The sequence below is a fragment of the Drosophila elegans genome, unplaced genomic scaffold, assembly GCF_018152505.1.
Source record: "Drosophila elegans isolate 14027-0461.03 unplaced genomic scaffold, ASM1815250v1 contig_208, whole genome shotgun sequence".
In the NCBI taxonomy this organism is placed as follows: domain Eukaryota; kingdom Metazoa; phylum Arthropoda; class Insecta; order Diptera; family Drosophilidae; genus Drosophila; species Drosophila elegans.
The window spans coordinates 18,572,352-18,594,879 of record NW_024545578.1 but is presented as its reverse complement, the minus strand read 5'-3'; the positions used below and the strand labels follow the sequence as shown (position 1 = coordinate 18,594,879).

The window sequence follows — 22,528 nt, the reverse complement described above, 5'->3', positions numbered from 1 at the left end:
TAATATTTCTTTGCTTTCTTTAAATAAAATCGAAATATAAGCAAAGTTAATGGACTTAGATTTTCAGAAATATAATACCAGTATTGTTTTGATAGTAGGACTCAAACGTTGTGAGGCAAAACTAAGTTACTACATCAAATGTTAAAATTTAAATTGGCGCCCTTCAACAGTGCTGTTAAAGCCTAACATGCTGAACGGTGCTGTTAGGCGCAAATCTCTTTCTTCCAATCTGGTCACACTGGCGGCAGAACATGTGCTCTGACGGAGAAAACAAAACAGCGTAATTTAATTGCAATTTCGTGAGTTTAAAAGCTGCAATCATGGCTGATCATGCGTTCCATCGGCCGGGGCCGCTGAAGCAAGCGAACAAGGCCCACAAAACGGGCCGTCATCGCTCCAAAGGAGCCATAGACAATGCCCAGAAGGGTAAGTGCAGATGCTTGAAGGGATTACCAGGCCTGCGGGTGATCTAAACCACCTCCATCTTGCTCCCACAGGAAAGATTGGTCTGAAGGCCGTCTCCCACAAGCACAAGCAGCAGCAGCGCAAGGAGCAGCGTCGCAACCAAATGAACCAGCTCCGCAAGAACAAAAGGGATGAGGTGCTGGAGCAGAAGAGGAAGCTTGGTGGCCAGAACACCGCTCCCTTCCTCGTCTGCCTGCTGCCCATGCACGAGCAGATCGATCCCAAGTCCGCACTGGCCATCCTCCAGAGCTGCGACAGCGAGCTGGTGGTGGAGAACTCCCCAAGTGGCATTGTTTACATGAATCTTCCGCGCTTCAAGCAGCGCTTCGCCTTTGTCACCCCACCTGTGGGTCGTGGAAATGAGCTAATTGCCCTGGATTACCTCAAGGTGTGCGATACCACCCTGCTCCTGACCTCGGCCGCCTTTGGCGATGACGAGATCTTCGATCGCTGGGGCCAGCGGATCTTTAACATGATGTCCGCCCAGGGAATACCCACGCCCGTGGTGGCCCTCATGGATCTGGAGTCCATCAATCCCAAGCGACGCACTGCTGCCAAGCAGGCGGCCCAGAAGATCATCTCCAAGCTGCTGCCCGAGGAGAAGATCATGCAATTGGACACTGCCAGCGAGGGTTTGAATGTAATGCGTCGCATTGGCGGTCAGAAGAAGCGCATTCTGCACAACGTGGCCAACCGGCCGCACCTCTTTGGCGATGTGGTGGAGTTCAAACCAAGTTCCGATCCCAGCGAGGATCTGGGCACCCTAGAGGTTACTGGCTTCCTTCGCGGACAATCTCTGAACGTGAATGGCTTGGTGCACATACCCGGCTTAGGCGATTTCCAGTTGAGTCAGGTGACGGCACCGCCAGATCCCTACAAGCTGGACAAATCTCGTGATGGCGAGAATGCCGAGGTGCGTCTGCTGGACCGCAGTGATCCCCTGAAGCGCACCTCTCTCCAGAGCGAGAACATACCCGATCCCATGGACGCGGAACAGACGTGGCCCACCGAGGAGGAGATCGCCGCCTCGCAGCAGGAGACCAAAAAGATGAAGCTGGTGAAACGTGTGCCCAAAGGCTATAGCGAGTACCAGGCAGCCTGGATTCCCGATGTCGAGGAGGTGGCAGATACGGACGGCAAAGAAGACGATGACATGAGCGACAACGACGATGATGATGATGATGATGACGACGACGACGATGAGGAGGATGATGAGGACTTCATGTCGTGCGACAACAAATCCTTTGAGGATGAGTACGAGAAGCGGGACTCCGACACAGAAGAGTTTCAGGACAGTGCGTCCGTGGCCTCGGAGGCGGCCGTCAACGACGAGAAGTACGATCAGCAAATGGACTTCCAGGAGGAGCGTGAGACTCTCAAGCAACTGCAGCAGGCGCGCACCGATCAACTCTGGCCGGATGAGATAGACACGCCCTTGGATGTGCCCGCCCACGAGAGATTCCAGAAGTATCGTGGCTTGGAGTCCTTCAGGACATCGCCCTGGGATGTCAAGGAGAATCTGCCCGCCGACTATGCGCGTATATATCAATTCCAGAATTTCGATCGCACCAAGCGTAGGATTCTGAACGAAGCCAAGGAGTTCGAGGGTGTGCTGGTAGGATCCTAAATAATTTAACTAGTAAACTATACTTATTAATATGTTCTTGTTTTTAGCCTGGTTTCTATGTCACCCTCCATGTGATCAATGTGCCGGAAAGCCGCTGGAATGCTTTCAGGTCCGCCCAGCTTACGGACAACATCATTGTGTACGGAATGCTGCCCCACGAGCATCAGATGTGCATCATGAACGTGGTCCTGCAGCGAATGCCGGACTCTGAAGTGCCCCTGAAATCCAAGGAGCAGTTGATTGTCCAGTGCGGCTATCGCCGCTTTGTAGTGAATCCCATTTACAGCCAGCACACCAATGGGGATAAACATAAGGTGAGAGTAATACTCAATGTGCAGTTGAACAAACATTAATCGACTATAATCCTGCAGTTTGAAAGGTATTTCCGCCCGTACGAAACAGTCTGCGCTACGTTTTACGCCCCCATTCAGTTCCCTCCGTCGGCCGTGTTAGCCTTTAAAGTGAATCCCGACTCGACCCTGGCGCTGGTGGCCCGCGGACGCCTGCTCTCCTGCAATCCAGATCGCGTTGTGCTCAAGCGCGTTGTGCTCAGTGGTCATCCCATGCGGATTAATCGTAAATCGGCCACGATCCGATACATGTTCTTCTACAAGGAGGATGTGGAGTACTTCAAGCCGGTGAAACTAAGGACCAAGTGCGGACGACTGGGACACATCAAGGAGTCGCTGGGCACGCACGGCCATATGAAGTGCTACTTCGATGGCCAGCTGCGCTCCTACGACACAGCGTTCATGTACCTGTACAAGCGAGTTTTCCCCAAGTGGACATACGAGGAGTGCCTGGTGCGAACGGCGGAGCACGAGCGACAGCATGCGGCGGCAAACAGCCGAAACTCCAAGCAGATAGCCATGGAGGAGTAATGGAGTATATAACTAAAAAGCTCTTCTGAATAGTAATCAGTGGACAGTTTAAATGGAGTTTTTCTTTGTAATAGCTACACAGAATAGAACAAAATTCGAATAACCTTTGAATTTATTTTATGTGAGTAATGTTTATTTTATAGCTTTCCAAGAAGAAATGTCCATTATTAATATTTTCCTTCCTTTAGTTATTCTGTGAAAACCTGCAAACCACACCCCCTAAAAAGTACATACAATATGTACAGAAAATCCGCATCCATCGTTATTTATGTATGACTGCGTTGTATAATAGGAATAATAGAATTATATTCACAAACAATTGTCTTAACTTAACGATAGAGGCAATACAATATACATACATAAAACATGGATACGATTAAAAGCTTTTCGCATTGCACAAGGATCAAGGATCGGTCGGGCTCTCATATATGGCTAATACAGATTTGTGGCTAGGATTGGGTGGTGGGTATAGGAAGGGTATAGGGACTATTGTTATTCAGTAGTTGATGGACAAACACTTGCGCCGCTTCTTTTGCAGCTGCTCGATCTGCTCGCTTATCTGGATGGGTGTTTGGAAACCTCTGACAATGCTATTGACGGTCAGTACCGTGGCGATGAACTGGCTAATGGATATGTGCCACGACTCGGATGTGTTTGTGCTGCTGCTGCTGCTGTTGCCGCTGCTTGTCGTTGTGGTCCTCCCATTGCCACTCGCCTGGCGCAGTTCCTCCTCGAGAGCCACAAATAGGCGAGTGGTGCCGATGGGCTCTGCAGCGGGTGTGGTGGGATTGCCATTGCTATCCGGTTGCTGGTAACAAGATAGTGCACTTAAGGTCACTAAAAACCTCTTGAGTGAAAAAGCAACACTTACCTCATCGCCACTGCCTCCCAAATTCAGCTGCGTGAAGCTTTCCAGGCTGGGCTCCTTCTTTATGTTGCTGTTGCCCAGCTCGAGGAGATTCTCATCTGCAAATAAGTCAAGAACTTACTTAGGTGCTCTTTTTTTTAAGTAAAGGTACTTGCACTTACAAGCCCTCTGCATCTCTTCATCTTGCACCAGACCCATGATCTCGATGATGCTGCGCCACAGCAGCTGGAAATTCTCCTTGCGCATGTGCGGAATGCTGTGCTGCGAACAGGACGCCCCCTCATCCGGCTGGTCCAGCAGATAGCCGAGACTGCCCAGGCTGCGCGAGTCCGTGGCTGTCGAGTCGGCGCGCTCTTGTCGTGTGGCCGCAACCAGGTCGCTGATCTGTGAGAAATTCGATATAGTCTCAACATTCAGAAGCATGTGGTCAGCGGCCGCAGCAGCTTGTGCTCCGGCTGCCACATCCGCTTCCGATCCCGCTCCCGCTCCCAATCCCGCTACCGCTCCCGTTCCGGGCGGCGTCATGCGAGCCGCTCCCAGATCTGAAATATCCGAAAATGTGTCAATCGATTCGTAACGTCCCTGCTGGCGTAGCCCTCTCTGGGGCCCGTCTTCGTCCCGCCCAGCATCTGTGGATGTTGCTGTACCCTGGAGTGCCGGCAGGTCCACGTAGAAGGTCGAGCTGCGCTGCGCCAACGACGAGGTGTTGGAGTTCAACGACAGATTTGGCGTACGCGACAGGTCCATGAACGTGTTGCCCGAGATTCCGGCCAAGTTGTGCAGGTGCTGGGTGGCACTGATCAGGGCAAAGTCGTCGGCATCAAAATTGTGATCCGAGGGCGAGGGCAGCGCTTCCATCGATTCTGATGCGTCGTTGCTGCAAATGGATTTCCGCCGTTAATTTGATTATCACTTTACTAAGGTTTGCAAAATATTCCATTACAAGGAAGCGACTGGACACACTCACTCAAAGAAATCCTCCGCCTCGAAGGCCTCCTCGGCATCGTCTTTGGTGCGCGGACGCGGACGACGCGAGCGTTCAATCTCCGCTTTGGACAAAAGAGGCGGCAGATGCAGAACGAACAGCAGCTTCAGCTTCTCCATGCTCTTGGTGGAGCAGACCAAACCCAGGGCATTGATAAGCTGGCCAAAGTCTAGCGAACCAGTGCCCCGCTTGTCTGTGAGCTGGTGAAAAGTAAACAAAAACTTTCAAACTTACAGATTCCAGGGAGCTGAGGCAAGGCTAACTCACCCGGAACAACTTTTCACCAATGTCCACACTGACGCACTTTCGCCAGGGTGTGAGCTCCGTGAAGAGCGTGTGGAACACCTCATAGTTGACGCTGTAGGCCTCGTGTCTGTCTCCCGAGGCTCCCGCCTCATGGATGGCCCTGCTTGGCGACTGCGCCACCAGTTGAGGCATCTCCGACAGCGGGCATTGGGCCTTCTGCTGCTGCTGTTGCAGGGACTTCAGGGCATGCTTCTCCTCGCGAATGATGGTGAGCAGCTGGTGCAGCTCATTGCGGCTGAAGTACGGATTCTGGACGTAGGCCTTCACAATGGTCTTCTCGTTGTCAATATCAAACTGTCGCATGGTCAGCCGACGGTGTTTGTTCCGCAGCTCTTCAATACGCTGCTGGGTTATCTCCTCGCCGAATTTGGTGTACGCCTCATGGATCAGAGTCTGTACGGTTTGGGTTTGGATTTTGCGCTCCATCTTTCGCTTGTCCGTAGCGGGAGGAACCTGATACTCCGGATTGTAGATCCCCTCCAGATAGTTCTGCAATACCAACATGGCTTCGCCATCATCCTGGCACTGCAGCAGCTTTTCCCTATTCCACTCGATGATTTGCAGCGAGATCATAAAGATGATTTTGGCGCCCTCGTAGAAGAAGCAGTCCAGGATGTGCAGCGAACTCTCGTAGCTTATCACGCTCATAAAGATGGTGAGGAACCACGAGATGGAGATCATCTTAATCACTCCCAGCTGCTCCAGGTGACCGTGCAAATCGGCCAGATGTGTTTCCACCAGTTCGTTGAGCACGCCCTGATCAATCTGGGCCCCCACCACCTTGTCCTTGTAGTAGTCCGGCAGTAGGTTCTCGCACAGGCTGGCCAGCATCCAGAAGGCGTTCTCCTCGTCACAAAAGAGCAGGAACACCGACGACACAATGTTCATGGCCTGGCAGTAGCCCACTTGCGGATTGCGCAGCGCATAGGCCTGCAGGACTCTTCTCAGAGCTCCGATGCCATCGGTACTCTGGAATGCCGGATGCTCGGGCAGCGAACGCGGCAAGTCTCGATCGATCTCGTCGTGTGCAAAGCAATTCTTGATGCAGGCCGCCTTCTCTACCAAATCCTCGTACAGGCCCGGGTTCATCTCTTTGTCGTGAATCGCCCCCGAGAAGATCAGCCAGATCTCCTGGCGCAACTTGTCGGGAATGCCCTCTACAATCAGATTTATCACGTCCGTGGTGCGGAACATTCCGATGCCCCGTCCAAAGTCCCGGAAATGCGCTTCCCAGCGCAACATTTTCTCCTCTTGTTTCTGCACGATCTCCGAACTGAACTGCGTCTTGAATGTGTTCATCAGAGCGGTCTGTTTGCTCCACGAGATGTCGTATTTGGCCCGTTCCCGACTCACAGGACTGTTATTAATAAGAAGATACGAAAGTAAATGATTTTTTAAGCTATGTTTTAGAAGCCTAAACTTACACATGGATTCGTGCGAGAAGATCTGTGATCTTGGAGATTAGCACATCTCTGTCCACGATGTGAGCAAACATAAAAGGCACATTCTCCGATGTGATGATGACAATTTGATTTTCGAACCGTTGCTGGCCATCATCTTTTTTCTCCACACTCTAAATAGAAAGAATTAATTGAATTAAACGTAATCTTGTATATTTCCACTGCCCACCTTAATGGTCTTCATGGGTATCACCACGCTGACCAAATCCTTGACATCGCTACGAAAGCATAGGAAATTGGGCGACAGATAGATAAAGCCGGAATTAAACCGCTTCGAGTAAGGTGTCCAAATATTGGCCTTGATCTTCCCATCAATTATCTCCGACTGCGGCAGTCGGAAATATATGCGAAACTCCTCTGATTTCTGGCGAGCTGTTAAATCGCGCAGCAGCACGGGCTTCTTGGATGTCTTGTTACCCAACCGGGCGAAATTTGAGGGATCGTGGTCGACGACGGGACTGTCAGGATCATGGATCAATTGCTGTATTGCCATTTTGTTGAGCTGCTCGATCAATAAATGCGCCTCGCTGGCGTTAAAGAGCATTGTAAAATTATACGTCATGTTGTTGGTGGTCTTCAGATAGATCGTGTTTGCATTTCGGCTAATGTCCTCTAGCTCTGCAAACCGTATAATGCGCTTGATCTCCTGGCCCAGCATATAGGAGTAATAGCAAACGTGGTTCAGCGAGATGTATAGCTGACCCTGTCTCGGGATCTTGTTCTTCACGTATCTGAAATGGTAAATCCCATTAGGACAACCCCTTTAATGATATAACAAGCTCATTATTGCTTACGTGGCTGAGTAGGAGTTAACCAGTCGCTCTTCTTCGGGCATTTTGAAGATCTGCCTGAATTGTGAAGTCATCACCTTGAAATCGGCCGACTCGCCAGTATCATCTTGGTTGTTTTGCGTGTATAGTGACTGGATTTTGCATATGGTGAAGTTGGTCACCTCGTCCTCGTTCTCCATCTCGTCCAGCACTTTAAACAGATTGCTCTGCAGCCATTCCCAATCCTTGACTATCTCATCCTGGGTGATGCCAATGGCGATTTCTGTGGGTATATGTTGGTTTTATATTATAGATATGAGCAGGTGAATACTAAAACTTATTGATAACACAAGAATAAATGGTTTTTGTTATGATCATTATAGCAGTAAATCCAAATAAATTAATTACACAAATCATTGATAACATAGATAAGATATACTTATTAATGCAAAAGCCATACAAGCTCCTTATGTGTCAAATATTCTTTTCGGTTTTACTTGTAGATCGTTTAAGTAAATAATAATATTATGTTATGAATTTTTACTAGTGCACTTTCAATGTGCTCTGTTCAAGTTAAACAATCCATATCATTATAATTTTGTTTTTTTATGAACTCGTAAAGCAAAGTACTTATTTGATTGCTTATCAAGAAATCTTTAAATTTTAGAAAGCTCAGACTGTAGCATAGAATCGATGATAAAATTTGACTTAAGTAAATAAATACATTGTGTTAATAACGTTTTTATAAAAGTATAGGCATTCAAGTATTAAAAGTACACTGCTCCTTCTATAGCCTTCCATTCTTAATATATTTAAAATTGAATAACAAAAGAAATGAGCCAGCCTCCGCAGCTTTTGTAATCAGCCTCGTTCCGTGTTTACGTAAGCGATGCGAGGGAACCGTAGATGAAAGAAATACTGGCATACTCCCATAAAAGCGTCGCCAAACCCGATGATTCACGGTCATAGATTGCTGGGCACTGGGGCTGAAGGAACTGGAACTGATAAGGCGGATGAATCCGAGGAATGGGACCTACCGTAAGACACCTCCGATGAGGGCGTCTGGTGGAGGATGCGGTATGGAGCCGGCTTGGTGTTCATCACGCTGTCGTAGGTGCCAACCAGCATGGATCCGAATCCCCGGGATTCCCCGTGGCCACGTCGCTTCTGCAGGACAAAGTATCTCGAGTGCATCTCGGCAATCCTGTGGGCGGAACGGGTTTTTATATAGTCGGTTCTCGTTAGGGGGACCCACTCTAATGGGGCAAAATCTGGGGGAGGGGGTTTCTTTTTTACGCAGCAGGAAACACAGTTGGAAATCAATTTTCAAGCTGCTGCTGCTGCTGCTGCCGCTGCTGCCGACTTTGCACAGCTGCCTCTTTTTGCGTTGCGAAATCGGAGCCGCCGATCCAAAGAGTCTTGGGAGTCTTGAACTCGGCTCAATTAGTTATCAACAAATGCAATTAAACTAACTGCAAGTACGGCGTTTATGCGTGACCCTATTACGTGATCTACGTCACTCCTTTTGGAATGCATTTCGTGATAATATCTTTCCGTGAGACACCTTCCATAAACACAACATTGCATATACACATGCCATTTATCCACCCACACACACACACACGCACTCATGCAGGCATGTTTAATTTAGATTTTCGGCATTCCGTGGTTCTAGCTTTAAGTTCGGTGTAAAACTCACCAAAATGCCGAGGGCAGGAGCAGCTCCTTGGGTTGAATCCACATTTTGATTATCTGTGGCCCGTTCGAGGCCTAAAATTAAAAATTACTCTTTGTTTAGTACTGCATCGAGCGCTGATTGTTGTTTTTGCGGCAAGTGTGACCGTTGACTGTAAAGCGGAAATAGGCACTAAGAACGAAGCGAGCTATTGTGAATGGTTTTTAAAGCGGGATATTTAAATTCGTAAAAATTTTACGGTAAAACAGTGTAATTTAATAAGATAAAGCTATTCGTTCCTGCAGATCAGCATAATCAAATTTATGAATCTTTACAAAGTATATTAAAAATATTACTCACTTTTTTATCGATTCAACAACGGGTTGCTCCAGAAGCTATGATTCAACATTTTAACAAACACACAAAATGGCAATAAATATTTAAGGGAAGAAGGATTTCAAATTTTTTTATTTTTAACTAGTTTTACAAATTAAAAAAGACGCAAAATTCGGTTTTTGTTTTTTTTTTTTAATTTTTTTTACCCTTTTAAAATAACAAATAATATCCAAATTATTTCCTTCTAATCTTTAACAATGTTTTATATTATTTGTGGCTTTTTATAAATTTTTATTCTAAATCCATTTTAAATTTGTAGTAATCCTTGCTTTTGTTTTAACCTCCAAACTGAAACCTATTATTTGTGAGACTATTTCAAAACATAACGAACGTGTCGTGCTACAAAATTACTAGTTTTATTCTCAACCCTGCAAAATCGTTAGTGTTTTGCAAAAATGTTGAAAAAATTCGTGGAAGTAAATGCAGAATGCAGTCCCTCGGCGAATCCCTACGAGGTGCGGACCTATCTGGGCAACGAAACGTCGCCGGAATGGAAGGCAGAAAACTGTCCACCACGCGATCGTGTCTGCCCGAAGAAGCCCCCTAACTCCACGATCTCCCAAGTGATGACCATCGAGGATGAGCTGCGCCGCATCCACCAAAAGGCGGAGGAGTCTCGCTTCATTCGCCCATACAAGAAACGCTGTGCCCTCTACGACGATTACACCATGTGCATCGTACCTCAGCGTACTGCTGCGGAGCTGAAAACGCACGCCGAGATGCGAGAACGTCTGCTGGCAGCCCGCAAGGATTTCGGCCTGGTCGAGCACGACGCCAGAGTCGAAAGGACATGTCCCAAGGACCTGGTGGTTCTCAACAGTCCCATGGACATGGGCGAGGAGGAGCAGCAGGCCGAAGAGGGGGAGGAGGAGGAAGAGGGAGACGTCAAGCCACAACTAGCCACTCCCGAGTGCAGTTCGGACATGATCATTATTCCTGATAAGCGCATGGTAAGCGAAAAGATTTTATTTTTCTCATTCCTTCAAATTATAAGTAGTTTTAGTTCCCCAAAAAAAAATATATATAAATATTAATCATACGAACTTGGAATTATCAAGTTTACATCATAAGCAGTGCTTTTTTTATTTGTTTTGAAATCAATCAAATCCGATTTGAGTTTTAAATGAATAAATAGCATGTAATCGTAAAGACGTACATCCAATTAAAAGCGAAATTATAGCTTTAAGATACAAATCGAAAATCTTATTAAGTACTTTTATTAAGTGTTTTGAAATAATCATAAATAACAAACGACTTTTTATGGCATTGAGGCTTAGGCTAGCTTAGTTTCAGTTGGTATTTGGTGACTCCTACTCGATCAACTCGATGTCATCGATGTCCGCATAGATGCTGCCCGGTGGCAGTTCGGGCAGGGAATTCGTCCCCGAATCCGTTTGACCTTCTCCGCTCGTCGCCAGCGACAGGGTGTGATACGCTCCTGAGACAGCCTGTTGCTGCATGTGGACGCCAAGCTGAGATATGAGCTCCAGTGCCTGGATGTCTGAGTTCATCAGAGCGAACTGATGGATAATGGCCAGATGGGGGAATACGCCATTTAGGAGGGTGCTGGTGCCGGCGTTCATCTGATCATCATCCGGGCTTTCCTGGTCTTCCTGCGGCGAGAAAACTTCCTCCTCTTCCTCTGGTGAGCTGGCTGGCGAGGGCATCATGCTGGGTTCACAGGTTACCATCTCCACTTCATCATCCTCCTCGAGGTGATCGGACATCAGACTGTTCTCACTGGAAAGATTAACAAAGTCGGGTTTGAGCAGTCCCTTGCTAGCGTCTTCAGCCGGATCAGCCAGCTCCCGTTGCATGAAGTTTGGTAGTGCATGCTTAAACTCCACAATGATTTCCTCGACGGGCAGATCCTGATTTAAGGGATTCTCGCCTTGGTAGCCCAGCTCATCCGCCTCGTACTTGTACTTTCCACGGAATCGGTTTAGCCAGCGATAGGATGGTCTAAACGATGGCAGGTTCAAAACCGCCGCCATCCGCAAAGCCGTTTCCTTCAGTTTTTGGTTCCTTATGCTGATGTTCAAATGGAGTTGGATGCATCTTTCCACCCACTCGTGCAAAAGGAAACTAATGGCGCTCATCTCAAACTTGCGACGCTTGCGAGTCATCTCCTCAATTATAATAGAGGCATCCGCTTCGCTCAAGCTAGCCAATTGTTGGAGCAGGTCCTTTTTCTTGTCCAGGATGCGACGTATTTGGGTGGCGCAGCAGTGGAACATCTTGGCCAGACTGTTCCTTGAGATATTTGTCTCCTCGTAGTAACGGATCACGGCAATCTTTTCGTAAAAAGTTAAAATATTGCGTTCATTGCGACGGGATTTGACCTAAAGAAAGGAAGGTAGTATAAGATCAGTACCAATTTATCATGCCGGAAGTGTATAGCTTATACTAAAACGTAGTAGGTTAATAATAACAATATCTCCTTAAATCAAACAAAATTTTTTTTTAAAGATTTAATGTTTTTGTTTGAATAATCGGCATAGGCTAGAAGTATTTTAATACTTTAAAAGACTGTTCACTAAAAAAGATACATTATGTATTTTAAAACATTAAAAATTAGTTGTCAAAGTATAAAAATGTCCTTTAAAGAATAAAATAATTCAAATGATCATGCTATAAAGAAATTCTACGTTTCAAAGCACATTGTTCAGGGGTAAATATACATAGGTACTATATGTATATGTACTTAAGTTCATGCAAATTTATGTATTTACAAATGTACATAAGTATATACAATACATATGTATGTACATATGTGCTTCCAGCTTAGGCGCGTGCTTGTCTGACGGCCGCGTGTACACTTGAGGCCAGTTGTAAAATCCACCCTCAGCGGACCGCTTTAAGGCCAAGTTAACATACAAACATATCTGGCTTCCACTTCTGAATACTTACCCCTTTGTTGTTATTGTTTCGCCGCAGCGTCGCCGTTGGTAATGCCGCTATAGCTGCCATTTCAATAGTAGTTTTAAGTAACTTTTAACTAGTTTTCTGCTCCTTCCTTATCTCCTCCTCCTCCTATTCCTCTTTTCTGCAAACTGCGCAGCAGCCTTCACACTCAGCCAATTGCGCTGTGTGGTGGCCTCTCTCTCGCCACAAAGATCGTGCGTCAGAGAGAGCTAGTAAACGGGTGTGTGTGTAACTCCTTTTGAAGCTGCCACAAAGAAATATCAATAAAACATAAATAAAAGCATTATTAATACTGCCCATGCAAATAGAAAATTGTTATTAGTCACTTTTATGAGTGTTGGCACAGCACGTTCTCAAATTCGCTTTGACTCTAATAGCTTTTGTTGTTGCGACTCTGATATTTTTACAATTACTGAGTAATAACACTTGTGTGCCCTGTTTTTTTTGGTTCCGCTCTTTGCTCTGCGCGTGTGTGTGTGCGTTCTTTGCGCGCTCCGTATGAAATAAAAACGGTTCACTATGCTCAGTCCCTTTGCAAGGCGTTTGTTGTTGTAGCAACACAAACGACACTTGCAGCTGTTACTGTTGCACAGTTGAGGTCAAAATAATAGTGGAGTTTAATAGGAAATATGTTTACAGCAAAAAAAACACTTAATAAATGTCTTAGTTGAACAGATCTATTATTAATTTTGCATTGTAGAGGTCATAACAGGATTTTTTACTTAAGAATAACGCAAAAAATGTATCTTTGCAGAATATTAAACCAGAAAAGAGTTAAACCATTTGAGAAAGGTCTTAGCTCAACTGATTGCTAATCTTGGGTTGAAAAGACATCAAACAGATAAGAATTGTTTCTTGGGTACAGAAAATCAAGGAAACGAATATTTAGAATACCACAAATGACTATTGCTGGCGTAGAAATAGAAACAGATATTATTAAAACATGTAGTGCCAAATACATCGGCACACATCTTACTTAGTTCATTACATTTTTGTATAATCATAGGAAATCAGGTTTTACATTTTAAAAATTTGGCAGATTTGTATTTTCCTGTGTTAATTTCAAGAAAATACAAAAAAATAAATCAATCAATTTAGTTGAAACTGTACTAAAGTCTGACATCATTATAAATTCTTGATTCTTTGAGCAAGAATGCAGTCAGATAAAATTGAAATTGTAGTCAAATGTAAACTTTAAGAACTTTTGGGCATTTAAAAACTAAATTTGTTAAAAAAATATGAACAACCGTTTGGATTTTTTTTTGGTAAAATTGACAGTTTAAATCAAAAACCGTCCGTGTAGAACGAAAATACTATCCTGCTGCTCTTATTACTAAGAGTGTATGGAAATCTTAAAATATTAAAACCCTTCTATTACCACTATTTTTTTGACCGCACCTGTGAGCTTTGTTGGTCTGGTGCATCGTGCATTGTGCATATGCAAAAGCTGTGCGGTTGCAGTCACTTCGCTTTTGTGTCATTTGCGTTTGCGTTTTGCCGCGTACGTTGTTTGTTACGACTCGCTTGCTCTTGTGGGAGTTGGCCAGAGGGGGTGGTAAAGGCTATAGGCTGGGTTAACGATTAAAATCCGATTCCTACTCGATGGGCTCTCTGCAGAAACCTCTCTTTATCTTGGCTAATTAACTTTGTGCTTGAGATAAGAGCCTGTCTACTCTATGAACGGTTCATTTGCTACTCGAAGTGATAGAAACACGCTCTAATGTTCAATTGGGGTTCATAGCTAAAGTCTTATCAATAGACATAAAGCAATTCGGGTTCATTTAAGATCTTTGGTGTGTACCAGAGCGCTGACCAAATAAAATATGAATAAAACAAATGTTTTATAGTCAGTACTCTTATACTTCTATAAGCGAGCTATGTATTTATATTTATATTTTTATATTTATAAATTTTTAAAGCTCTCTAGCACTATGACACGACGTTTTATCACAAGCTACTTTCAAATTGAATGTCAAAATAGGTCCTTCGAAATAGGTAATGTGAGCTAAAAATAGGATCTCTTTTTGAAAACTATGTGTCTCTGGTTCTGCAACTTTTGCCTTTTCCAGGAACGCCACCTGCGGTCGTATGTTTGCTGTACACTTTATAGCTGTATATGTACAAATGAATATCTGGGTTTCGTTGGGCAGCTGCACCTGGTAAATAACAATTTTAATTCGAATTCAAAGTCATCACCGAGGCGGATTTTGCAGCCTGAGCGTTTTTTGAATAAAACAGCTGCCCTTAAATTGATTACGTCATCAGTTCCTTTTAGGTTTTTCAAATTAAGCATACGTGGCTTCTTTTATTGCTTGCAAATGTCGAAACCTTTTTATAGCAAAACAAAAACGTCCCAGAATCTTTAACAAATGCATACTTTAAGCATAAAAATAATATAATATTAATTTTATTTATCCTAATTAACAAAAAATAGTTATACCTAGACTGGTATGATTAGGGGTAGCCATCTTTTTTGGCCACGTATAACATTTCGTTATTTATTTAAATTGAAAAAATAGTTTAATGACAACTTTAAACTCAGATACAACCTGTTCTGGTTAGGATCTTGCTAGATTTAATTTTATATTATTATCAATAAAAGGAAAACTCGTAGATCTTCCCTCAGTTTAATGCTTATAAGATTATATATGTAAACACAAATACATCGGTATCAAATGCTTTGCCATTAAGAGCTATAATTTCGAGCCCATCCCAATACACCTGTCTTTGGCAAGATCTTGCCGTCTGCAATTCCTGTAACAGCCAAGGCCCCCCTTCTCGTCCCGTCGTAACCCTACTTAGTTTGACATTTTGCCAGCGCGCCTATTTTTCGAGAGGGTTGCGTAGTGGAACCGACTTGTGCTGTTGGCAACTGCGTTTTGGTGTTGGCATTGGTATTGGTATTGGTATTGACGTGGTCGTATGCTATAACTGCGCGATACTGCGCCGCTCACCTGGTTCACCTGGTCGCCCCAGTACTATGTGTCTCGATTTCTGTTCTGTTGGTGTTGCTGTTGCTATTGTTATTGTTGCTGCAGCACGCTACTAGATGACTTGTTTGTTCTGCAGCCGAGACAGCTTCGTATTTGCTCGGGGGTCCGGGTTTCTGGTCTCGGGCTTGTCGGTTTTGGTTGGGTTTTTGGTTATTGGAACGAACCAACGAACGAGAGCGATAAGATTCCGTGATGTGGCACTAAGCGCTGTTCGTTGTTTACTGCTCTGTGGATGGGACGCCTCTGTTGTTTGGTGGCCGTCATCGTGGCCAGCCAGCCATAGAGGCACACTCACTTATACGGACGCACCCCGAACCCACACACATGCACATAGGCACCGCATATAGCGCGGCGACATCAGGTCGTTATAGTCAGTCTAGTTGGCATTTCGTGCTTACCTTATGCCGCTTACTAACTTCTTGATGAGCGCAGAAAAATACAGAAGAAAAAAAAAGAAAAAAATAAAAGTAAAACAGGCCTCCCGTACATACCGTACAAGACCAAGACAAACACAAACGACGCCTCCTATATACGGGGCGTCGGGCATCGGTGGCGTATGCGTGCTATTTTCAGCCGCATTAAAAGCTTATGGCCATGGCCAGGAAAACAGAGTCGCCGAGTGAAAGCACAGAGCTTGCACAGAGCCAAGCGCTGATAACTGGCCATATGTTACCCAATCGCCGGCCAAGACAATTGGGTCTCTGAATAATTCACTTGACTGGCATATCCTAACTTTATTTGTGGCTAACTGCACCTTTTGTTGACACCCCACACACAGAGAAATAGTAAGGGACAAGGGATGAAATGGAAATGAATTGGTTTAATAATTTGCTATTGTTTTAGAAGCGTTTAGAATATCAATAACAACCTTATTTGTTTTACATTATTATCTTTATTTAGTTTTGAAGATTTTCTGATTGTTGGAATTTGTAATTCACTTTAAATTTCAAATGTCTTTTGAAATTCAAAATTAGCTTATATAGTTGCATACTTCTATATAGAAATAGTGCTCTAAAATGTCACTAACATAAGTGGTTTTGCTTAACTATAGAACATTTAAAAATAAGAATTTATGATATTTGGTTGATCTTTGTATGAACTTTCTATGATAATATATTAATTTTTATTAAATTTTTTTCCCTGCCCAGTTGGAGCTAAAGCGCCCCAAGAGTCGCATCTACCTAAACGAGACTGAAGTGGGCCCCCTGGAGGTTCTGCCCTTCCCCTCCTACAATCCGCGTGTCCTGCAAGAGGGATTAGAGGGCGAGAATCTCAAGACCTACGACATCATCGAGGGCTGCAGTCCACAGGATCTGTGGACTTGGAATGTGGGCTACCAGAAGCGCGAGGAGGAACTTGACCAGGAGTTCATCTCCGCTTCCTTACCCAAATATGGTTTGTACTTAACGGCGAAGATATTTCCCTCCTTCAGAGTTTGGCTATTCTAATCTAGCTTCATCGAAATTTTGCAGAAAACGACGGCGAACTTACGCTCTATAACATACCTCAGCAGCTGGAAAAAACCTTCACCGCGGAGATTGTGTTTGGAAATCGAAACATCTATCCCGAACCAAAGCAGGAGTCCTACCGACTGCAGTAAGTGATCACGTAACAGCTTAATTAGTTCTTGGTTATTTGCTCACTAACATTTTAATAATTGAAGACCTTCCATCAGTTTGTTGTGAATTTTATTAATATAAGAATAAAATAAATACATAGATTTAAGTAAAGACTCGTTGTATAACCAATTTTTCACCTCAATCCTTACTTGATACCAGATATTATAATAGGCCCAGTGAGATCGGTGCCCTTATAGTGGCCTTTGTGGAGAGCTTCCGCTTGAACCCCGATTTCTGGACGGCAAGCACCATGGACGGTATTCTAAAGCGCGGCGTGAAGTTGACCAAAAAGAGCGCTAGCCTTAACTATAAGTCGGAGACGAACGATTTTGATATCATTCAGCAGGTGGTAGAACGCGATGCCGCCGTGGAGATCAAGATTCATTTTTCCGGACTGCTGAAGAACGAGCCGAATATGTTCAAGGCCCTATCGCTGTTCTTCTCCAAGTACAATGCCTGCATCCTCACGTCCCGCGATCTCTTCCTACTGATCTGGAAGCGCTGCTTGAACTCGTACTATATCTTCGATCCCAATGGACGGGCTGAAAACTGCGAGCGGGATTTCGAGGAGGGCAAGTGCTCGCTGATGGCCACCCGCTACACGGAGCACCTGGTGCACCTGATCATCAAGTTTAGTGATCTGCAGCCGCAGGATGAGTTCAATATCTTTGAGATAGCTCTGACTCAGTATGGAAAACTTAAGGAGCCGCCTCTGAGGCCGATGGAGAACGAGGAGTACCATAAACTCTGGGCGGTGGTCAATGAGAACTTTGCGGTTAAGACAGCGGCAACGGGTGGCATTCATCAGCCCATTTCCGGGAACGAGAAGAACGCCTCGTTGGTTGTCTCCCTGATAGCTCTCATTTACTCCGAATTCGAGCTGGCCAAACTCTGGAAACCGGGCACTGTGGATGACATCATTAGGTATGGTGTGGCCTACTACAAAACCCTTCGCAAGAAGTTCCGTCTGGATGGCAAGCGCTGGAAGAACAAGAAGCCCCATTTGAATGTGGTGGATCTGCCGGAGATGTTCCTCATGGGTGCTTTCAAGGCAACGGTTCGCAAGCATCCGTTTATGATCAATGGCCATGTGGCGGACTGCAAGAACTATTTGGAGTCACAGCTAACGATGGCCCTGCATCAGTTGTTCAACATGCCCCAGTGGCCATCGGCCCTGCTGCAGATCGACAACTCGGTGTTGGCTTTGTGGCGGGACAAGGAGTTCTTCTATGTCTTCGATCCCTTCCGGCGGAATCGAACGGGTCTGGTGGTGGATCCCGACGACTACACTATCAAGGGTCTGGCTGTGCTGCAAATGCACGCCACCTTTGACTCCTTCGTCCGTGTGCTGTACATGAATGCGCTGAAGATGCGCCGTGGTGGCAAGTTCTTTATCCATGGCATACGGACTGGCTGCATCCGACCGCTGCAGGTGATGACACCGCAAACGAACAAGTTCCCGGGTCTGCAGATGGGTCTGCCCACGTTCACGGATGAGCCGCCGGCACCGGAGCTGAAGCAGAAGAAGAGCATCGAGAGCATTCCGGAGGAAGAACGCTTCCCCACCGTCGATGAGAAGGAGATGGTGGAGGAACTGATTAACATGATCATTAATAGCATCATCAAGGAGTTGCCGGAACCGCAGCCAAAGAGACCACAATTGTACAAGCCAGCCCAGAAGGTGCTATTGCGCTCGGATCAGGAGAACCTAAAGGCCCTGCGGCTGAAGATCAAGCGAGGCTATGAACTGGGCCAGGAGGAGGAGGAGGACCTGAAGAGGGTGCTCACCGTGGAGGAGGAGGTGGCTCTCAAGAGCAACTTCAAGGCGCTGCCAGATGGTTCCTGGATCATTGTGGGCACCACGCAACTTCCTCAGTTGGACGAGGAGATGGCTAAACTTGGAGGTCTACTGGCCGGCTTGGTGGCCATGGCCGTTTCCTCCAAGTACAAACTCTCCACCTGGAATGCCGAACTCATTGAATTCTCTTTGGAGTCGGCAAATAGCTTTGGAGATGATTACCAGAACTACGAGTACATCCTGGCCTGTCTGTTGGCCAAGAAACTACCGGATATAGCCATTGGCGAGAGCAACTTCTCTTTGGAGGTCAAGAAGGTTGTGAAGTCCTCGACCATGGTTCCTCTGCGCCAGGTGTTGGTGGACCTGCTGGTGGATAACAACAGGCTGCTCCTCGTTTGCCAACGCTTCTCCTGTGTGATCTTCAAGCGCTACAACTTTGTATACATGTTCATTGGCTTTCCCTGCAATGCCATCGGCTATCGAAAGGGTGGATCTGGTCCAGCTTGCCTCCTCCGCTTCGTGGAGCTGGATGCTCTGATCAAACGCATCGAATTTGGCTGCAATCCGCAGGGCTGCTCAGTGATGAACTTCATCGTGGCCTGCATCCAGATGGTGGATAATAACCTTCACGGCAGATTCCGACCCTGGCGCAAGGAGGACGATGACAAAGAGGTCAAACAGGAGACGGCGAGGCAGAAAAAGCTGCGGGAACAGCGGCTGGACAAGATGCGCTTCATCGACGAGGAGCTGCAGAAGGAGGACGAGCGCATCCAGATGTTCCTCAAGGCCAAACAGGAGCACATGGACAGGAAGGCTGGAAAGAAACGTGAGTAACTATTAATGAATATTTTACCCAAAAAAATTAATTTAAGAATGCGATCTCTACCCATTATTTAATTTTATTTTGTGGTCCATTCTATCTTTCTTAGTTTTTAATTTTGTATTGAATAATGAACATCAATTTTTCTTAACAAAATATCAATCACTTAAAATGGAAAATCAAACAAAATTAATATGATTTATTTTTCTGCATACAAAAAGTTTTTTGGTTTTGGCCCAAAATTAATTTAGTTAAGTAATAAAAATAATTAGTTTTTATAATCTGTTAATGAATTATTTATTAAAATAACTATTATTTTGATTTATTTTGCTGCTCAATTGAGTTATTTTCTTTAGGACCAAAATTAAGTCCCAATTTGCCCAATTTGAAAATCATTTGATGAATAAGATTTTTGAGGACCTTATAATTGTTGTCCCCATCAAAAAGAAGTTAGAACAATAATAAAATTTTATTTATTTTTGAGTAGTAAACATTGCTAAACATTTTATGGGAAAATAGAAAAGAGAAAATTGTCGTTATGTTTTAAAATACTTCTTATGAGGTATTTTATGTAGTGGTGGTTTTTTTGGGTATATTATTTAACAAGGATTACATCTTTGTATAAAAACCAGAGTTGCTTTTAATGAGTTTTATTGAAATTAACCTGTTCTATTGAATACCACTTATTCTAACGCCTTCGAACATCCTTTACAGCGGAGTACCGAGACATTGGCATCGACGAGGGCGAAGGCGGGGAGGGCGACGAGGAGGAGGACATGGTCGGCATCGAGGAGGGCGAAGAGGAAGGCGAGGGCGAGGAGGAGGTGGAGTTGAAGCACCGCCCTGGCAAGAAGCTACCGAAGGAACTTCGTCGCGCATACAAACCTCGTCCCATTATGTTTGGCTACAGGATGCGCGAAAAGGACTGCAACTTCAAGATCCAAGGCAGTCTGGCGCTCGAGGGCCGTGAGGAGGGGTCCTTCAAGACGATCAAGCCGTGCTACTTCGCCTCCGCCCTGGCCATCATTAGTTGCTCCCTGCGTCCATTAAATCAATGGAACTCTTACCGCATCGACCGGGTGATCAACAATGCCAAGGCCATTTCCACGGGGGTCTGTGAACTGGAATCGGTGTTCGAACGCGTGGTTCGCCACGTGACCATCGACGATTATGAGTTTGACATCTGGATCCGGTGCTTTGAGCCAGCGGGCATGTGGACTCCAACTCCGGTGAAGAAACCCGGCACTCCGGAAGTGGGTCTCATGATATTCAAGAAAAAGTTCGGCAAACTGCTCAATCTGCGCAAATACATGATCATCTTCACGCCCAACGGCAGCTATGCCATTTACCATGACGAGTTCTTCCACCTGTTCGATCCCTATGGCAGCATGGAGAAGCCAGGCGGAGATGAGGAGCAGGAGGACGAGGGTGACGAGGAGGGAGGCAGAAAGAAGAAGCGCTGTCCCAAGGGCCCAAAGCGTTGGCCCGAACGAAACACGGCCTCCTGGGTTCTGCTCTACGATGTGGATTCCGTGATCAAGTACATCGATGAGCGCAGTGCGGCCAAGAACTGGAAGGAGAAGAACCTGTACAAGTTCTTCGTGGTGGATGTGCTGTCGCACAAGAAGGCGGCACCGAATGCCAGAATCCTGCAGCTGCTCACCGATCTCTCGATACCGATGACCTGCAGCAACAAGCAGTACGGCAGACCGGAGTACGAGATCTGTGCCACCAACGAATCCCTTGGATGGTTGGAGCTGGAGAACTGCCTGCCCGTTTGGAGCAGGCTCAATCGACGCAATACGGCTGGCAAGTATCGCAACCTGCCGGTCAGCAAGATCAAGAAGTTCGACATCGAGATCGAGGGGCGTTTGTGGTCGCTATGGGGCAACCTGCATCCCGAGGCTCCAGTCTTCGAGGACGATGTGAGGGGTCGTCAGTACCTGGGCTGCTATGTGATGGCCTGTTGTGCGGCCAGTGTGTACCGGCTGATGGACTGGAGCCCCCATCTCCTGGACACCATCGTTGTGAGCGGAAACACCTACTTCAAGGAGAGCATCGATCAGATCAGCAAGGAGGACTACGAGTTCTCGCTGGAGAACCTGAACATCGACTGCTCCATGGACACCATCAACTTTGTGGTGCACATCGAGCATGTTTGCTACGGCAAACTCTACCGGGTGCCCACTTTCAACCGGATGAATCTCTCCGAGGCTCTGATCTACTTCTTCAGCCACTACCAATTCGGAATAATAAGTGTGCGCAAGCGGTCGCTGGCGATTGGGTTCTGCCCCGGCCACGATGGCGGATACTTCATGTACGACTGCCAGGAGAAGGACCACCCGCTGTTCCCCAAGCAACAGGGCGCCTCCTACATGCTGCGCACCCGCCACCTCCAGGTGCTGCTCTACTGCGTGGTGGTCACCCTGAACGTGCCCTTCTACAACATCGACTTCAGCATCCACAAGGTGGAGATGCTGCGCGAGGGAGCCACCGTCGAGAACGAGGAGGAGGAGGGCGGCGACGAAGAGGGCGGACCTTGATGAGGAGCAGGAGGAGATGGGTTTGGTATTCGTTCGGTCAGACGCTGAAAATTAGTTACTATTTGTTTGGATAATATCTATGGAAAAGAAATTAAAATAACATTACATTTATTTTTGAATAAACACTTTTACAATAAATGGCTACACTGGAAAAACAAACGTAATCAATTTAATTGTTTTTTACTCTATTTTTGATTTTTATCCCCAGCGGTTTTTTTAAATATACAAATATATCAAATTTGTAACGAATTTGACTATTTTCACAATTGATTTTAACATCTAACAATTTAATTTAAATTTAATTTGAAATGTAGCAACTTTTTTTATTAAATCATACAATTTAATATGCATTGTTTTAAGCATTAAGATTGAATATTTAATTGAGTACATGGGTTCT

The 22,528-nt window shown here is 45.6% G+C and overlaps 4 protein-coding genes across 7 annotated transcripts; 2 read left to right on the top strand and 2 right to left on the bottom strand.

Annotated features, from left to right (window-relative positions):
- Positions 1–216: 216 nt before the first annotated feature.
- LOC108142405 (pre-rRNA-processing protein TSR1 homolog) lies at positions 217–3,344 on the top strand. The gene is made up of 5 exons (XM_017266252.2): positions 217–426; positions 498–2,080; positions 2,140–2,406; positions 2,464–3,094; positions 3,162–3,344. Exons 1-4 carry the CDS (start codon positions 321–323, stop codon positions 2,971–2,973), a joined length of 2,466 nt encoding a protein of 821 aa, XP_017121741.1. The 5' UTR covers positions 217–320; the 3' UTR covers positions 2,974–3,094; positions 3,162–3,344.
- LOC108142404 (TBC1 domain family member 9) lies at positions 3,260–9,203 on the bottom strand. 2 transcript variants are annotated; one of them, XM_017266251.2, is made up of 11 exons: positions 9,062–9,203; positions 8,400–8,566; positions 7,387–7,645; positions 6,762–7,323; positions 6,557–6,705; positions 5,094–6,489; positions 4,809–5,026; positions 4,489–4,718; positions 4,003–4,383; positions 3,845–3,939; positions 3,260–3,781 (listed from the first exon to the last, which is right to left on the bottom strand). In XM_017266251.2, exons 1-11 carry the CDS (start codon positions 9,103–9,105, stop codon positions 3,470–3,472), a joined length of 3,813 nt encoding a protein of 1,270 aa, XP_017121740.1. In that variant the 5' UTR covers positions 9,106–9,203; the 3' UTR covers positions 3,260–3,469. The 2 variants fall into 2 exon arrangements, with proteins under 2 accessions (XP_017121740.1, XP_017121739.1); XM_017266250.2 differs by having other exon boundaries at positions 4,003–4,718.
- Positions 9,204–9,727: 524 nt separating this feature from the next.
- LOC108142743 lies at positions 9,728–22,295 on the top strand. Of its 2 annotated transcripts, XM_041708097.1 has the most exons (5): positions 9,728–10,383; positions 16,500–16,746; positions 16,824–16,947; positions 17,130–19,594; positions 20,303–22,295. In XM_041708097.1, the coding sequence occupies exons 1-5, from the start codon at positions 9,829–9,831 to the stop codon at positions 22,129–22,131; spliced, it is 5,220 nt and encodes a 1,739-aa protein (XP_041564031.1). In that variant the 5' UTR covers positions 9,728–9,828; the 3' UTR covers positions 22,132–22,295. The 2 variants fall into 2 exon arrangements, with proteins under 2 accessions (XP_041564031.1, XP_041564032.1); XM_041708098.1 differs by lacking the exon at positions 9,728–10,383 and having other exon boundaries at positions 16,555–16,746; positions 16,805–16,947.
- Positions 10,635–15,589, bottom strand: LOC108142744. 2 transcript variants are annotated; one of them, XM_017266769.2, is made up of 3 exons: positions 15,313–15,589; positions 12,344–12,602; positions 10,635–11,775 (listed from the first exon to the last, which is right to left on the bottom strand). In XM_017266769.2, exons 2-3 carry the CDS (start codon positions 12,401–12,403, stop codon positions 10,744–10,746), a joined length of 1,092 nt encoding a protein of 363 aa, XP_017122258.1. In that variant the 5' UTR covers positions 12,404–12,602; positions 15,313–15,589; the 3' UTR covers positions 10,635–10,743. The 2 variants fall into 2 exon arrangements, with proteins under 2 accessions (XP_017122258.1, XP_017122259.1); XM_017266770.2 differs by lacking the exon at positions 15,313–15,589 and adding an exon at positions 12,685–12,843.
- Positions 22,296–22,528: the final 233 nt, after the last annotated feature.

What these genes read in the sequence shown, in the direction of transcription:
- LOC108142405 (XM_017266252.2), top strand. Translation starts at nt 321, where the DNA reads ATGGCTGATCATGCGTTCCATCGGCCGGGGCCGCTGAAGCAAGCGAAC. An exon ending in AGGAGTTCGAGGGTGTGCTG is followed by an intron (nt 2,081 to 2,139) that starts GTAGGATCCTAA and finishes TCTTGTTTTTAG; the next exon opens with CCTGGTTTCTATGTCACCCT. An exon ending in CCAATGGGGATAAACATAAG is followed by an intron (nt 2,407 to 2,463) that starts GTGAGAGTAATA and finishes ATAATCCTGCAG; the next exon opens with TTTGAAAGGTATTTCCGCCC.
- LOC108142404 (XM_017266250.2), bottom strand. Translation starts at nt 9,105, where the DNA reads ATGTGGATTCAACCCAAGGAGCTGCTCCTGCCCTCGGCATTTTG. An exon ending in CTCCTGCCCTCGGCATTTTG is followed by an intron (nt 8,567 to 9,061) that starts GTGAGTTTTACA and finishes TTCCGCCCACAG; the next exon opens with GATTGCCGAGATGCACTCGA. An exon ending in GTTAACTCCTACTCAGCCAC is followed by an intron (nt 7,324 to 7,386) that starts GTAAGCAATAAT and finishes TTACCATTTCAG; the next exon opens with ATACGTGAAGAACAAGATCC.
- LOC108142743 (XM_041708097.1), top strand. Translation starts at nt 9,829, where the DNA reads ATGTTGAAAAAATTCGTGGAAGTAAATGCAGAATGCAGTCCCTCGGCG. An exon ending in TTATTCCTGATAAGCGCATG is followed by an intron (nt 10,384 to 16,499) that starts GTAAGCGAAAAG and finishes TTCCCTGCCCAG; the next exon opens with TTGGAGCTAAAGCGCCCCAA. An exon ending in CAGGAAGGCTGGAAAGAAAC is followed by an intron (nt 19,595 to 20,302) that starts GTGAGTAACTAT and finishes CATCCTTTACAG; the next exon opens with CGGAGTACCGAGACATTGGC.
- LOC108142744 (XM_017266769.2), bottom strand. Translation starts at nt 12,403, where the DNA reads ATGGCAGCTATAGCGGCATTACCAACGGCGACGCTGCGGCGAAACAAT. An exon ending in GAAACAATAACAACAAAGGG is followed by an intron (nt 11,776 to 12,343) that starts GTAAGTATTCAG and finishes TCCTTTCTTTAG; the next exon opens with GTCAAATCCCGTCGCAATGA.